At 40.0% G+C, this 16854-nt stretch overlaps 1 protein-coding gene across 1 annotated transcript; it reads right to left on the bottom strand.

Annotated features, from left to right (window-relative positions):
* Positions 1-13835: 13835 nt before the first annotated feature.
* On the bottom strand, positions 13836-14640 carry LOC109581047 (uncharacterized). Its single transcript, XM_019994812.1, has 3 exons — positions 14305-14640; positions 14025-14247; positions 13836-13978 (listed from the first exon to the last, which is right to left on the bottom strand). Exons 1-3 carry the CDS (start codon positions 14580-14582, stop codon positions 13907-13909), a joined length of 573 nt encoding a protein of 190 aa, XP_019850371.1. The 5' UTR covers positions 14583-14640; the 3' UTR covers positions 13836-13906.
* Between the last annotated feature and the right edge of the window lie 2214 nt (positions 14641-16854).

Raw genomic sequence — 16854 nt, 5'->3', positions numbered from 1 at the left:
ATGCTTGGAATAATGAAAGCTAGTGATCCCAATCTTTAAATTAGTCCTATTACATTACTAGGCATGAGAATAAAGGATTATTTCCCCCTGCACAGCAATGCATTTATCTGCATCTATGCCTCTTATGACGTCACGTTTAGCTACACCCACCGACAGGAAGTAACATTGAAGCAAGCAAAATAAGCATATTTGAAGGCTCATATCTCAGTGAATAAATTTTTTTAGACAATAGGAGTTGCAACACATTATTATGGTCAGGCAATCATATTAAGACCATAAAATAAATATCCAAAAAATACATTGCAGTTACCCTTTAATGGAGGATGTAATTGAATTGGAAGAATCAGAAAGGGAGTGGATCACATTGGAGGGAGTTTGCAAGGGAGCTGGGACAGTAGAGCAATGCTGGCACACAAACTTAGACTTCTCAGCAGACTTTTTAGACAAGTTGTAACAGGTAAGGTATGACCATGAGAAACATGTGGCACACTGAACCATGCATGTCCAGAAATGTGCAGACACGGATTAGTATACAGAACATTAATCTCCGTATACTAACAAATCATGCTTCATAGGAGACCAATGGGTTGCTCAATTTAGGAGGCTTTATCTTTGTCAAGAGGAAAAATAGTCAATTTGCATACTTCTTTAGCTGTTCTAAATGTGGGGTAGTCAAATGTCGCCATTTTCCCATTCCTTATGTATAAAATTAAAAAGTTTTACCTTTTTGAATAGCTACAACTAAAATTCTAGCCCAATTAGACAATTTGCATACTTATTTTGTGAGTAAAAAACATTTTTACAAAGTAATGGTACAAAAAAATAACAGAAAAATTAAAATTTGCCTTGTGCATGTTGTCAGAGAAGATTATTATAATTTTGACATTGAACCACTGCCTTGAGTGCCTTAGTACTGGGTAAAGATATTTGCTCTCTTGCTAGACTCTCCCATGTCTTTATGAGCTCACTTAGCCACTGACAAACAGTCTGAAAATACAGTCTCCACTTCAACCTAAAAGACTTCTAGAAAGTTTTCAGTGGCTAATGAAGCTCCATACTTGCACCAGACTGCAGTTAATAGGCAAAAAACCTCGTGGAGCAGAACGGATTCCATTTCTTCTTCACCCGTTGCCATGGTAATAATTAATTACTGTTATGAATATCATTAAATAATGTGACCTCAATTTTCATTACAATTTCTGGAAATGAAGTGAATTATCATTACTGTTGGCACCACACTTACAGTTTACTTGGTTAGAGGACTTAGCTGAGGTTTTCTGTGCCAATTCTCATTTTTTCTTTAGTTTCTCTTGGGCAGCTTTTTTGTTTCTTTGGGCCTCACTTTGAGTTCTTGTCCTGGTCTCAATTTTCCCTCTATCATAATGTTACCGTAATAAGTTCTAACTTTTAACCCCACCCATTAGGTGTGGTTTTCATTATGGCAGCCATTTTGGTGTCCAACATGAGCAATCTTTTACATCGTAGAAAATAGTTTTCCTCTTTTTCCGGAGAATAGATATAATGCTGAAGTAGAATGGACCAGTGGTCAGAAGTACTGTGATCAATCAGACCCATACCAGAGTCATGAATGGATTGATAACATCGAGAAGTGGCCTCAATTGCAGTCAACTTGGGGACATAGAAAGCAATGAAGGCTTATAAAAGTTTAGAATCACACAAATATTACAACAGGTAGGTTGTTGGACAGTTGCTATGTCTTTATTTTGCTAGCCATAGTGGATAAGGGTTCAAACTATTTTGCTACATTGTGTATCCGGCTGACAAATTGTTAAATTGATAAGATTGTTACTGTTCTACCGCTTCAGTAAATTTATGTACATCAGTTTTGGACAGGGGCGAATCTAGGATTGAATATTGGGGGGGGCCATAATTTGGGAAGTCAAAATTCTGAAGATTAGGACTCTTAAATGAGCTCCTTTGTGGTTTACAGACTGTTTACACAATCAAGTACTGTAGCTGTTTCACAGTTTACATAGATAAAACTAATTTTAAACTTGACCAGAAAAATTTTTGGTGGGGCCTGGCCCCCCCAGGCCCCCCCCTAGATCTGCCCCTGGTTTTGGAAATACTTGTTTCAGAAAAAATTATTACTGGAAAATAATAATACAAACAAAATACATAATAATCAATTATACTTGTAATAAAACCACTTTACAACAATATGGACAGTATCCCAATGCATTAAGTTGTGGTGGAACCATTCACTGTGACAGACAGTTAGGATGTACCATAGCAAGCAATCATCTATCCCCTTTGTTCCCTGCAGAAACATCATGTACCAACTTCATTCCTCATTTGTAGCACTCTGTTTCTTGTCTTGTCCTGTTGGCATTTAGAATACCAGCAGTGCTGGAGCCTATTCCTTTAGTCCTAACTGTGATGACTTCTTTGGCTCTTGCTAGCAACAGCCCCTCTTGTATTTTTGTTGAACACTTGTTCTATAGGCTTGTTTTCAATTCTATTGTAATCAAAATACTGATAGTACATTATCTATTGGAAGTGGATATTGGTCCGGCAGCCGGATGCCTACTTCAGAGCTAAAGATCCAGCAGTCTGTTGTTCTCCGTAAAACAACTTGTGTGCATGCCGCAATAGTGCAAAATGGAACTTGATCTTTTTTTCAAGAAACTTTAATCCCAAAACCCTACAATCCTGGAGGCTAAGATGTACAAGAGGGAGCTCTAAAAACTAAACCCCAATCCCAACCCTACGACCCTGGAGGCTAAGATGTACGAGAGGGTGATCTAAAACTAAACACTAAACCCCAATCCCAAGACTACGACCCCAGAGGCTAAGATGTACGAGGGGGTGTTTATTTCTTCACCTAAAAAGCCATAAAAAGCAAAAAAGGGATTTTTTAAAAAAGGAAAAATTCAAACATTGCAGCATAGTTTTAGTCAGTAGTCCCGACCAGATTTGAACTGCTGACCACACTGTGCAATCCACACCAACCTCTCCACTACACCACCACAACCCTGCTGCATCAATATTGCTGATTATTGTATTTATACTTGATATCTGTATATAAATTTGTGTATTAGTATACAGGGGCTTTGCCCCAGAATGCAATATAGGGGCTGCCGGATCTATAGCTCTGAAGTAGGCGTCCTGCTGCCGGACGCATATCCACTTCCTTATCCATTACGCTTGGGATTATTATGGTGTTTGTACAAAATTCATAAGTAGTGACCTACCTGTGTCTGTCTGCTGGTCTACTTGGTTGATAACCAGTTCTGATAGCAGCTATACACCTATCTTTTCATGGAAAAACGATAAAAAGACAAGTTCTGTCCCTTTTTATGATGTGAATGACAGCCAACTGCATAACATGAAGGCCATTACTGTTGTGTTTTGGACACCAAAATGGCGGTTTTGAAATTTTATGAAATTTTTTTCTCATTAGAACAATATGGTCTGTTCATGAATACCGTCTATCTGGAAATTTTTACTTTGATTTTAATTTTACTGAATTAGAATTTTGCAAAAATTAGATTACCCATATAAGTACATGCCACATTCAATAATACATAACACAATCTTATTTAGTTAAAATTAAATCACACAACAATTTTAAAACTTAAAAATTTTGTTCCACACTAATTTCCTGATCTACGGTATATTTAGCACAAAGAGGTCTATAATGCTAGCAACAATGCCCATTATGTTTTTATAATAATTATAACTGTCGGGAAAGAAAACAGTTGCCAAAGAGACTAGAACAAGTTCTGAATGTGACAATTCATTTCTGCAAAGATATGGATAGGGACAAGCACTTTAGTGTGACATGAGGTGTTCTTACAGTGCAACCAGTGAGTTTACAGATAAAGAATAAGCTCTTGCATCCCTCAACTATCTATAAAAGACCAATCCTATACAGTTTTAACAAGAGTAAAGATGGTCATAATCATCCACACTCCAGGTGCAACATGACAACTGAGTGAGTTATTCCACAGTACCTCATAGTTGTCCTGATGGACTGAGACTAACTCTGATGATTGGAGTTTAAACAATAGGGTTAGACAAGGTTAATCTACAGGGCTTACCCGGCTAGACCTTATGCGCATGCACACTGCTTGCGATAATTAAATAAATTAGGCTGAAGAGCGGGAGCTAAGTCATTTGCTTGTTTGAATTTCAGCAGCAACATCCTTTGCTTTCTTTCTGTTTCTTCTTGTCTTCAGCCTTTTCCTTGATTCAAGCGTGCACCATGGCCACTCTGGCTTCAGTTCCTGAGACGGCGTCTTTGGTAACGACTTCAACTTTCTCATCTGTCATTGCTACCTCTGCTGGAACATCCTGTGCCCCGACTAACGTTCCGGCAACCTCGGTTTCATATACAGCGATTGTTTCGGCCATCCAGGCAGCAGTGAGGAAGGAGACAGACTCAGCGGTAGCAAGAGCTCTGCCTGCCATGTCTCTGCCGGCCGTGTCTTTGCCTACCATGTCCCGGTCGGGTGCGGCAGCTCTCACTCTCCCCTCCACTCAAGCTGCTTCAGGTATGTACTTGTAATTCATTTAGGTTAGCTTAGCAATGCTTCCTATACCTTTGCTGACTGGCAGCTCGCTTGCTGCTTGAGCCTTTTTTTGAACTGGGAACAGCTGCTAGCTCCCGAGCCTCCAACCTTTCTTCTTACCACTTCCCACTTAATTTATTTGGTTTGCCCACACTTCTGCTTCAATTTGTCCCCACCCGTGCTGTGGTTAACTCAGCCTCTCATGCTCTCTCGCTTGCTTTTTATTGTTAATGTATCTGTGATTGTTATTATCAGTATTACTATGTATATTATTTTGCATTTATTATCATTGCTGTCCTCCAATAGAGCTTTCTGGTGGCCACCCCCCACCCCAACCTCGGCCCAGCCTTTGGTGTCGTCGGGGCAGCTGCTGTCTGCCTCTGCCACTGCCACTGCCACAGTCCCCTCGTCTCCAGCGAAGGAGTCGCCCGGGGTGATTTATTCTTCCTCTTTGCCACCAATTCCGGGCAAGGTGATTGACAAGGTGAAGGCTAGGCTATTTGTGGATTTGAGGGAGATGTTCCTGGATATTGCGGCCTTGACCAAGCAAATTTCACAGACTGGCTTGAGTGCTGGGTCTAAACTGCGAGAACTGGAGGACCCCCTGACCTGGGCCTTTTCCTTGCATATCTGGCCATCTCTGTTTCAGACAAAAGAGCTCGCCGCATATGGCCAGAGCTCGCCGCATATGGCCAGATAGTTATGAATCTCACTCAGAGGCATGGCGGGAGGGGCTGGCTTTCCTACGACAGATTGTTCCGGCAGCAAGCCGCTGCTGGGTCTGATGCCCCGTGAAATGAAATAGCCCCCTCACTGATGGCAGCCATGGTGATGGCCGCAGGACCTTCAAAGGGCATTTCTTGCCAACTCTGCAATGGTGCTGACCACCAGACCTCAGCCTGCACTCCTCTCCCCTCCTCATCGCAGTCCACAAAACAGGACAGCTTTAGCAACAAGAGGCAAAGGGCGCCCAGCTCTGAACCTTGCAGAAGATTCAATTGTAATGAGTGCTACCAATCACCCACAACGTGCAAGTTTACTCACTGCTGCCTGGTGTGTGGGTCTCTGGCGCATCCAGTGATTGCCTGCTCCAAGTACAGGGGAGCACGACCCCAGCCTCAGCTCCCAAATAGAGCTCCACCGACCAGTTCCACGAACTGAGCAGGAAAGCAGCACATGTTCAGAGTTAGGAGAACTCAACTATATATCATTAGGAAAGTCTAGACTATATTAGTAGGCTATATATACAATCATGTATCATAGAGTCATTACTATATCTCTGTCATGATCACTCATACTGTATAGTTATATATTGATATTTATATTGGTTTTTAAATGTTATTGTTTTTGAGGCGAGTTAAAAGGTAGGCTTGAGTGGTTCTGAATGTTTTGAATGGAAAGTGTGACATGATGCTTTTTCTCATTTTTAGCGGGAAGATCCGCTGATCAGCAGGCTATAGCCTGAGTATTTGAGCTATTTTGTCTCATCATAGCCTCTCCCTGCTCTCGCTTGCATGCTATACCTTATATTTATAATTGCTGTGAGATCATCGTTGCCTTTTTTCTCTGCAGTGGCTGCCAACATCCACAATGGCTACTATGCCTTTCTACCTAACCTGCTGGCACTGGAGTCTTCTTCAGGGCCATACTATCGCAACTCTCATTCCAGCCCAGACGGCTTTCTCCCAATTGCCGAGTGAGATCCTGTTTTGTCGTCCCTACCCGATAAGGGATTTGCAGCTTTCCTAAGGAGAGGGATCACTCAGGGTTTTAAAATGGTGGTCCCCCCTTGCTCAAAGCTAGTCCCTTGCTCATTTAACGGACCTTCGGCAGTCACACTGGCAGAGAAGGTAGAAGAGTACCTTGGTGGAAAGATCAGGACAGGCTCCCTGTATCCCTCAATAGCTGCCAATGTCCATTTGAACCTGATCGGGTTCATCCCAAAAAAAAACAGGCCTGGAAAATTCAGGCTCATCATGGACCTCTCATCTCCAAGAGGTTGGAGTGTCAACAATGCAATCAGCTCCACCCATTCGTCCTTCAGCTATATCACAGTAAGGCGAATGGCTGAGCTGATCCCAGAAAAATGCTGCTTGCCAAGCTAGATTTGAAGGCTGCATACCGGCAGGTCCCAGTCCATTTGGCAGATCAGGTTCTTTTGGGTATAAAGTGGTGAGGGACTGTGTTCGGTGACAGGGCCTTACCGTTTGAATTAAGGTCTGCTCCAATTATTTTCAGTGCTGTCGCAAACGCCCTTGCTTGGGCCTTAATATGCATTGGAATCATTAATCTGGCCCATTACTTAGACGACTTCCTGATTTAGGCCCAAGATATAACTACCCGCTCTCATACGTTACAACTGGCCATACAAATGGCAGCTAGGCTCGGCCTCTCTGTGGAGCCGTCCAAGGTCGAGAGTCCCTCATCCACCTTCACCTTCCTAGGGATAGAAATTGACACCGTCAAGCAAGACTTAGGTTCCCCCAAGAGAATTGCAGAGGCTCCTGAGTGAATGGGTGGGGAAGAAAGCTGCTACCAAACATGATCTACAGGTCATCATTGGCTTGTTAAACAACGCAGCACAAGTGGTCCCAGCGGGGAAATCATTCATCAGAAACCTGATTGATGCCATGTCTCAGCTGAGGAAAGTCCACTACTTTTCTAGATTGAACTTGGGCTGCAGAGCTGACCTAGCTTGGTGGTGCTGCATTTTTGAGATGGAATGGGGTGGGGCTGTTCCCTTTTCTCCCTATGGGACCATCAATAACAGCAGATGCCACAGGCTTCTGGGGCTCCAGAGAGTTTTTAGCAACTGGCAATGCTTGGTTCCAGATAAGATGGCCAACTAGTTAAGCTTTAAACATTGCAGTGAAAGAGTTACTTCCCCTTGTAGTGGCCATTGCAATATGGGGGTCCCATTGCCGGGCCTCGAGGGTCCTCTCTACTCTGACAACGCTGCCGTGGTTCAAGCTCTAGAGTCGAGGTCAGCTAAGGATCCGGCTTTAGTTTATCTCCATTGCTGTTTGTTCTTCTACTTGGCTCACTTCGAGATATCCTACAGAGCATTCCATGTAGCCGGGAAATCCAATTGGGCGGCTGACGCTCTCTCGAGGGATAGAATGCCTGACTTCTTCTCTATCTTTCCACAGGCACCCAAAATCCCTTCTGGCATCCCACAACCTCTGCTGGACCTGCTCCTGGACACCAACCTCTCATGGACATCAAAGCACTGGAGAGCATTGTTTAGGGACTCTTTGTTCAGGGTATAGCAGGCAGTACCAGAAGCTCCTATGCCACAGCTCAAAAGAGATATGTTACCTTGTGCACTTTATTTAACCTATCCCCCCTCCCTCTTTCTGAACACACTCTTTGTCTGTTTGCTGCATTTCTAGCTAATGAAGTGCTCCAGGCCAGAACCATCTCTGCTTACCTATCTGGACTCCGCCACTTACAAATTTCTGCAGGGTTGCCACCTCCACCTCACAATGCTTGACCGTGGCTGCACTATGTAACCAGGGGTATCAAGCGGACTCAAGAATGCACAAACCGGTCTAGAATGCCAATCACAATTTCAGTTATGAACAAGCTCAGGGTGGTCTGGCTCCCCCCAGAGCAGGCTGCTCATTCCTTTAACAATATTCTATACTGGGCCACAGCTTGCACCGCCTTCTTTGGCTTCCATAGACTGGGTGAGATATTCCCCAAATCAGGGGAAGCTCCTCCACTCCAACTCCTTGACCTCTCCACAGACAGTCATAGCAGCCCCTCCTTCATCAAGCTTTTGATCAGGAGGTGAAAAACAGACCCAATTGGGAGGGGCTCTGCGGTGATGTTAGGAAGGTCAGGACATGCAACTTGCCCAGTAGCTGCACTCAGGGACTTCCTCCTTCTACGCCCTCGAACAGAGGGTCCTCTATTCATAATGGAAGACTCAATTTCTCTTTCAAGACAGGGTTTCATCCAGGCAGTCCACCAGGCGCTCCAAGATGCGGGCCTGAACCCCTCCCTGTATGCAGGTCACAGCTTTAGAATGGGAGCTGCAACAACAGCTGCAGTAGCTGGGATTCCAGCCCACACCATCAAAAGGCTTGGCCGCTGGTCCTCGGATGCCTATCAGATCTATATAAAGCCCAGTGATAATTCATTAGGCAGCATCTCAGCTATGTTAGCTGCATCCTCTTCTTTCTGACTTCATCCTCCCGTTGTCATATTATTCGATCATATGCATTCATACCTAACTGATCTCTCTTTACTTACTATGCTAATGTAGAAGGTACATTAAGGCAATTTAAGATTAATTTCAAGCTTTACATTGTAAATAAATATTGAGATATTTTATAATAATAATTGGGTTCATAACAATGTCCAGTCACAGAATTTGGGATCGCCCCAATGCTCCAATTAGCCTTGAGGCCTCCTCTTTGAGGGTCACATGTGGTTCCTTGGGTAGTGCCACCTCCATATCTGTCTGTGGCTAAATGGGAAGGAGATTTTATATTATTTTATGCTCTGTCAGATGCCACATTGCATTCTGTGGCTTGTGCATTAGGAGTATTGGCCTGGCTGGCATACTGCCCACACTCATGTGGGGTGGGAGTAGGCCCTCCTTTACTCTCAAATATTGCTATGCATTCATGCCCTCCTCTGAGGCAATTTGCTTGCCTCTATCTCTCTCTCTCTTACCTCCTTCCCATGAAGTTGCAGTCAGGTGTATGTTGAGGGGTTTGGCACAACCCACATTAAGGCACACTACAGCATGTAGTGGGCCTATCTATTCACGGGGTTCTGGTAGGAGCTCTCTTAGAACTGCCATCCCAGTCCAGTCTCACGCCAGATCAGGTAAGCCCTAAAGTGGATTAATTGAGGCCTCTTCTTTGGGGGCACACTTGGTTCCTTGGGGAGTACCACTCCCCAAGTTCAATCTAGAAAAGTAGTAGGCTTTCCTCAGCGGAGACATGTCATCGATCAGGTTTCTGATGAATGATCTTCCCGCTGGGACCACTTGTGCTGCATCGTTTAACAAGCCAATGATGACCTGTATATCATGTTTGGTAGCAGCTTTCTTTCCCACCCATTCCCTCTGCAATCTGATGAGTTTCTCTTGAGGCAGCCTAAGTTCTCGCTTGATAGTGTCAATTTCTATCCCTAGGAAGGTGAGGGAGGATGAGATGACACTACAAGGTAGCTGTCTGCGTGTATGAATTTCCTGACTCTGTCTCATTATTAATGATGCATTGCCTGTTCTCTGGTGCCAGAGTTTCTCCTGGAAGTAGAGCATACTTAAAGATGATGAATGAAGAAGTAGAACTAATTTTAGACACCCTGGAGAAGAATTATCAGTTTGTTAGAGGTGACTTGGAAAAGCTTTTAAGGGAAGGGGTAGTTTGTAGAGGCAAGTGCTTGTCCTTTTTAAGTAAAATTGTAAAGGCAAGGAAAGAAGTTGTTACTGGTGAAAAGAAGATATTGCATGTATTTGGAGATGTGATTGTCAAGAACAAGATTGGTCATGAAATTTCTGAAACCCTGCTTACATCTTCTCCTGAGTCACAAATAGCACAATACCACTCTACTCCAGTTACTCCCAAAAGCCGAAGGATGAAGTCATCAATTGGAGTAAACCTTTATGCATGTGTGTTTTATGTTTTAACTGAATTTTTTATTATAGGTTTTTACGATTTGCAATGGCAAGAGTCGTGTCACATACTTACCTCTGTCATTACAAGGAATTGGTTGTTCAATTAAGCTAAAAAACAGGAAGTCCATAGTTGATTGTGTCATAAAAGACAAAGAATGATACCACGTAAAGTTGGGAAAATTATTTGTGGAGAAGTTAAAAAGTATGCAAGAAGGATTCTCTTTTTGTTAATAAAACGCCAGCCGTCATCAAAACTTTTAGTTGGACAAATGCAGTTGATAATTTGAAAAGTGATGCCCCATTTCTCGTTTCCATTCTTGAAGGGTCTAGTAAGAAAACTGGTCTTCAGAAGCATATAGTTATTGTAGTCTGTGCTTCAGTGATCATAAAAAGTCACTGTGAGCGAGCAAACCTCTTTCAGAGACTAATGTCCATGCTAATGTATGCAAGTCATTTACCGAAACAAGTATGTCACAAAAGTTTTATCCAATTAATAATCTTACTCATTTTTATCCTAGTTGTTTCAACGTTTTGAGAAAGTTGGTATTTGTGTTTCTCATAAAACAATCATCTGTATGATTGATAAACTGACCACAGATTTTTATCAACCTGTAAAGGAATGGTCTTCCAAAATATCAAGATGTTTGTGGCAAGACAAGTCAGTTGAGTACCTCAGCTTAAATGATTTAAAAAAAATTGTTATAATTTTTAGAGACATAATTCCTGAGAACCAGTCTAGTGTATCACAAGTTGATACTGACGTTGAGATTAGTCAAGCAAGAGATGAACTGGAGGGAAATACTATTCCATCTCTTTCACAGGCATCTGAAATGGAATTAGCTGTTGATGATATCACGGATTCAGAACTGACTTCGCCATCAGTATCTTCTGTTTCAACTCCTAACTACTCTGGGTTATCAGCCTCTGAAGCCAGTAGTGTCAGTACAGAAATAGTCACTGTTCCTCCTCCTACATCTCAAGTTGCATATTCTTTCAAAATTGTCGGGGATAACCTTGACAAATACGTTAAACATAGACATGAAACAGTAGATTGCCACTCATTGTCACTCCATTATTTTCATTCATATTTTTTTCTAGATAAATGCAGCACTGAAGGATTAGCAGATCTGCCTTCTCTTCCAGATATTACATCAAATGATTTTTCTTCTGCAGATATATTACCAACACAAGCTGATGATAACATTCTAATTGAGAACGGTACCATAATATATGCCAGAATTATACAGAAGTATATGCCGTTTTTTAAGAAGAATATACCAAGAGTCATTCGTCACATTACCCATCCTTACTCTTCTCAAATGTCACAGGAATCAGTTGTGGTAAACTTAGAGTAACGTAGGTAGTTTACGAACACTTAAGTTCAAAGTACTAATAAAAAAATTTAAACATTTGAGAAGGAACCCAATTTTTTTCTGAGGGGTAGAGCTCTCCATCTGCAATAGGTATAACCAATTTCAGCAAGTTTGCAATAGCTATTCTATGTTATATTTGACTGCAAATGATTATGGTCAATTGCTAAGTCCAAACAATGAAATGTCTCTTAAAATACAAAAAACTTCAACAGCTTGAAACTGCAGACTCAAAGTTTTTATGCCAACATCATATATCAATACAAAGGAAACTAAATACACTATTTGATGGAATTATGTAAAACAACATATAAATAATGTAGTAAGAGTTATTTAAGAGCAAATACACCCTGGTGACAAAGGCAATTACCAGACAGTGTTAGTCACACATGCAGTAACAACAAACACGGGAGAAATGGAAGACTGAATACTTGGAAAAGGCTATAGAGACAGTTTGTGATGAAAAATCTTTGTTACTGCTAGAGAAAATACTCAATAACAAAGAGCTCCACCAATACATGCATGACCACTCCAGCTTCAATATTAAGCAAGTTTCAGCAAGGCTTGGTCTATCACCTATACAAGAAAGGAATGAATTAGTATAGTAGATTATCAAAATAATTAAAATAGGGTATCAGATAGCCTCGCTGCCTCGGACAAAAGTCCCAACAGTTTCCAACAATATTCGATGGGGGCATGTATTTTACGGAGAAACCCAGAGATAAGCCTATGTACCCCAAGCACTTCAAAGTTGGTAGAAGAATGAAAAAGGATGATGCTTTTACTTGCTGTGCATGTGCACAACCTGGTCTTTGTGGACTAAAATACACAGGAAAAAATTCATAAAACACATGATGGGTTAATTATGGGAATATTATTGGGAATTTAAAAATTCCCATTGAAATTCCCATTATTGTGATAGTAGAACAATCTCCAATAATGGGATTTCTCATAATACCATAATGGAAATTCAGTAACCCATTGTAAGAGTTTCTTATTTTTTCCATAATGGATTCTAAAAATTTCCATTATGGAATCATATTACCATATTAAATCCCAGTCCAATACCAGCCTGGTTTTCAATTACTTGTCCCATTGCTGTAATTTTAATGGGTTATTTCCCATAACAGTTTCTGCCAATTTCCCAATATTGATATTTTTATTCCTATATTAAATCCCATGAACGGTTATACCTGATACCAGACTGATTTTTGGTTAGCAAATAAAAATCCCATTATTGTATTTACAATGGTTAATTATTTTTCATAATGGCTTTAGCTAATTCCACTATAATTCCCATTTAGCTAGTTTCCCATATTGCATTACAAATGGAAGCTGACAATTTCGCCATAATTTATTGAAATTAATAAAATTTTATTAACTGTATAAAATATACAACCTGATAAATTTAAGAGAGAAGAGACAAATCCCAATTAAAGCATATATAAACAGAAAAAATTTTTGGCAATAAGAGTCGTTCATTAATATTAAAATGTTCCACTTTTAACAATATCTTGCCTTGTAATGTTTTCAATGTCAACGTTTTCTTTAGTATAAGTTACAATTCCTTTCTTCAAAAACTGAATGGCTAAAGGCTTTAAAAAATGGTGTTTTTCAGCCCCTTGGAGTAGTGACCTTTCTTCTCTGCTAAGTAATGTTTTTGCAGCAGCAGCAAGTTGCTTTCGTGCTACTTCTTTGATGAAGTGTGCTCCATATGCACACATGACCACTACCTCTGCGCTATTCTGTGTCATTTCTATGAATATAATAAATACATAAATAAATAATAAAATAAAATTATTTTTTGTTATTTTTTGTGTACTTCCTTCTCCTCCCATAATGATAAAAATGATACAAGATTTGAATCAATTAATTAATGTTATTTGATTGTAAATAATTACAGCTAATTACCTTTCTTCTTGACAATTATGTTTTCACTATTATCATCATCATCTTCATCACTCATCAGCTGATCTAAAAATTATAACTCCTATGTAAGTCATGATAAAAATGAGTAACTACCATCTTCAATATCACTTGCAACACTTGAAGTTTTCCTACATGTATCTGCTATAAACATAAAATTATATTTATTTTTTCACATGTATACCTGTGACCAAAGATTTCAGTGTTTCTTTGTCATCTACAAGCTCTTCTGATGTTGGCTACACCATTAAAGTTCAATAAGCAAAAAGTATTATTGAATAAATTACTTGTATCTCATGTGGTGACTGCTCTATTGTTATAATAAAAATTAGATATACACATACTATGTACATACCTTTCAATTCATCTTTGTTTATATCACTTTCCTCAAGATCTAATAAAAAAGGTAAAAATGGAGTACATAAACAGTTAAAATTATTTTAACCATATTTGGTCGCACCAGCCTCATTTGACTCCTCCAATTTGAGCCTTTTCTTTGCTGAGCCTGAGGTCTAAAACAAATGGATTATTCATGCCAATAATTAGAGAAGTACTTACATCTTCATAATCATGTCCTTTTTTGACACATCGTCTCCTTTCTGTCAAAGTGTCTAATATATGGCGTCTTATGGCCTGACGGCCAAAAAAAGGCAACGAGCACTCCTCTTCAATTGTTTTTACTAAACTATCTAGCTTCTTCATATTCTCTTGATTATTTTTAAAACAAGGAATATCATTTCCTGGCCACTCTTTCCTTGCAGCAGATGCAACTTTATTTCTCCTGTATGCATGCATACATAATGAATACAATAACAACTAATAAAATAATAATTCATACTTCATGTAGTACAATCTCTTTTCCTCTGGTGTAAGATTTTTTATCTCAGACAGCTTCAATTTTCTTGTGCCTTTTGGAGTTGCAGATGTATTTGTACTAGTGCCACGTGTTGGTGTGGTAAATGAAGCTATACCAAAAGTTGAGTCTGCATTACCACACACTGTGGCAAAAACTTTTCTCAACTTCATTTGGTCCTTGATTATTTTGAGACCACATAACTGCATCTGTTCCACTGATGCACAATTTACTACCATTTGTAGAGTTTCCCCATCCACCATTTGCTCTATTTAATCAAGAAAAGAGCAATAAAGAAGGTTAAAAAAATCATATAATGGTCACAACACTACAAGAGTCTGTTAAGTGCTAATTGCTTACAATTACATACATGCAGTATGCACTAAACAAACAATAACTTATTATAATAACTTAATAATTTAAATCATTTAATCCATATCCACATGCATGAACACGTGGGATCACTAATTAATTAATGGCTACTATTTACTAACCTCGAAAACATCTCATTATCTCCTCACTTGAAAATTCTTTTTCAACCCACTTACACACATCATCGACGCCCCATTTTAAGAAATCTTTGTCTGGCTCCATTTCTCAACCTATATACTGTACTTGAATACCGGTAGCCGACGGTGCTCAATAACACCTGCTATATAAAACTCTAAAGCTAAAGGCGGCATAACCAGTGAAATACATATCGCTGCTGTACTTGTTCACAACTTTATCCACCTAATCCGCTCTTTCTCAAGTAATTAAAACGACCTTCAACCTGTATAGTGTCCAACCAGCTGCAGCTCAAGCCCGCTCTTTTCAGTATCTTTTTCCGGTTTCAGTTATTAACAGTTAATGTCTTGGTCTAGAGCGGAAGTATCTTATTGCAGATGTGAGGAGCTTAGTTTCAACCATGCTCACTGTCCATGCAGCTTGTGCAAAGGCAAAGCAGTTTCTCGATCTACAGAGTATAGACACTGGCAACAAAGCAAGTTGCTTTTGGGTAAGGATAAGAAGAACAATTATAATATAGCCTATTCATAATATTAATTTTTAATCATGATATAGAATCTACTGGTGAATCAGGATCTTCTAGTCATGGTACTCGTGATAGAAGCCCTATAGAAGAAGCACCTTCCACACAAGATATTGCAATTCCTGGTGCAGAGCTTGATACTGATATTGAATCACTAGAGACTACTGTAACTGAAGAACCTGCTGCTGCAAATGCAACCGCCACTGATTTAGGTCATGAACCAACATCATTACGGTTTGGACTGAATATTGATAGGGACATTGTAATTTCTGTATTGAGAGCTCTTAAAATATCAGACACAATGTGTGGTTCACAGATGGATTTTCTGCAGATCTTAGAGTATGGTAGGGACATGTATTGTAAAAGTGACTCAGAAAAACTGAAAAAGTGGCCATCATCTATAAATGCTTGCATGAAGCTTCTAAAAAGTGCAGGGTACAAAGATCCTTCTACATACTACATCTGTCTCAACAAAAGTCATCCTGGTTTATGGAGCATCATGGACAAAGTGGACAGCAATTGCAAATATTGCTCCAAACCTGGAACAATACAGTATCATTATTTACCTCTTGCAGATAAGGTTAATAGATGGTGTTCATCAGCAGAATTTTGTGAAAAAATGACAGAGCACTGGAAAAACAAGAGTCACTGGTTGACTGGATCTAATAGCATTAAAAAGGAAGTATGGGATGGAGATAGGTTTAGGGAACTACAGTGGTTTTGGGATCCAAGTGTAACATGGATTTTGCCTACAAGGTGCGTCACATGCAATAATGTCATCAATTTGGATGAGGCCGTGAATCATGAAGGCACACAAGCATGTAATGACACTATTAGCATTATATGTCCACATTGCTATGCATCATTTGACCATGTTCCCAAATACACCAATGGAGATCCAAGGAATATAGCACTAATAGGTCATTAGGATGGCTGGCAGCCCTTTTCTACATCTATAAAACATAGCTGTGGTATGTATATATTTGTGACTATATTGAACAAGATTACATTTTTTTACAGGAGCAATCGAGTTTCAGATTGCAACTATGAGCAAGTTAGAACGGTCCAAAACAAATGAAGTTTATGTATGCGGGTTTATTCCAAATTATCTTCTTCCAAACAAGGCATCTTGGTACCTAGATCCATTTCTTCACCCTTTGATAACAGAAATTGAAGATTCATTTATTAATGGTAAGGTATATATGTGTGTAATATTAAATGATGTGCATCACAGGTATAAATGTTGATTATAGAGGTTTTGTGGCTGGGATCAACCCAGGACCAGCAACACTACGCTGCCTTATTCTTTGCTGGACAGGAGACCATCCTGCTCAATGCGAGGTTGACAAGTTTCTAGCATCAGGTGGAGTACATGCTTGTCGACGTGATAAACTACAAGGTTTGCTAATTTGTTATGCTGAAAAGTTATTATGCTGCAATGGCTATAGGAACATCATCCCCTAATACCTCACAATACTACTATGGCAATTACCGTTACCATACAC

This window comes from Amphimedon queenslandica, unplaced genomic scaffold, assembly GCF_000090795.2.
Source record: "Amphimedon queenslandica unplaced genomic scaffold, v1.1 AMPQUscaffold_13522, whole genome shotgun sequence".
Taxonomy (NCBI): domain Eukaryota; kingdom Metazoa; phylum Porifera; class Demospongiae; order Haplosclerida; family Niphatidae; genus Amphimedon; species Amphimedon queenslandica.
Note: the sequence above shows the minus strand (reverse complement) of the source record. Positions and strands in the feature narration are given on the sequence as shown.

Excerpts from the sequence above, each read along its gene's own strand:
- LOC109581047 (XM_019994812.1), bottom strand. The coding sequence starts at position 14,582 with ATGGTGGATGGGGAAACTCTACAAATGGTAGTAAATTGTGCATCAGTG. Across the intron at positions 14,248-14,304 it reads AAGAGATTGTACTACATGAA|GAGAAATAAAGTTGCATCTG; the intron begins GTATGAATTATT and ends GCATGCATACAG. Across the intron at positions 13,979-14,024 it reads AAGGACATGATTATGAAGAT|ACCTCAGGCTCAGCAAAGAA; the intron begins GTAAGTACTTCT and ends CATTTGTTTTAG.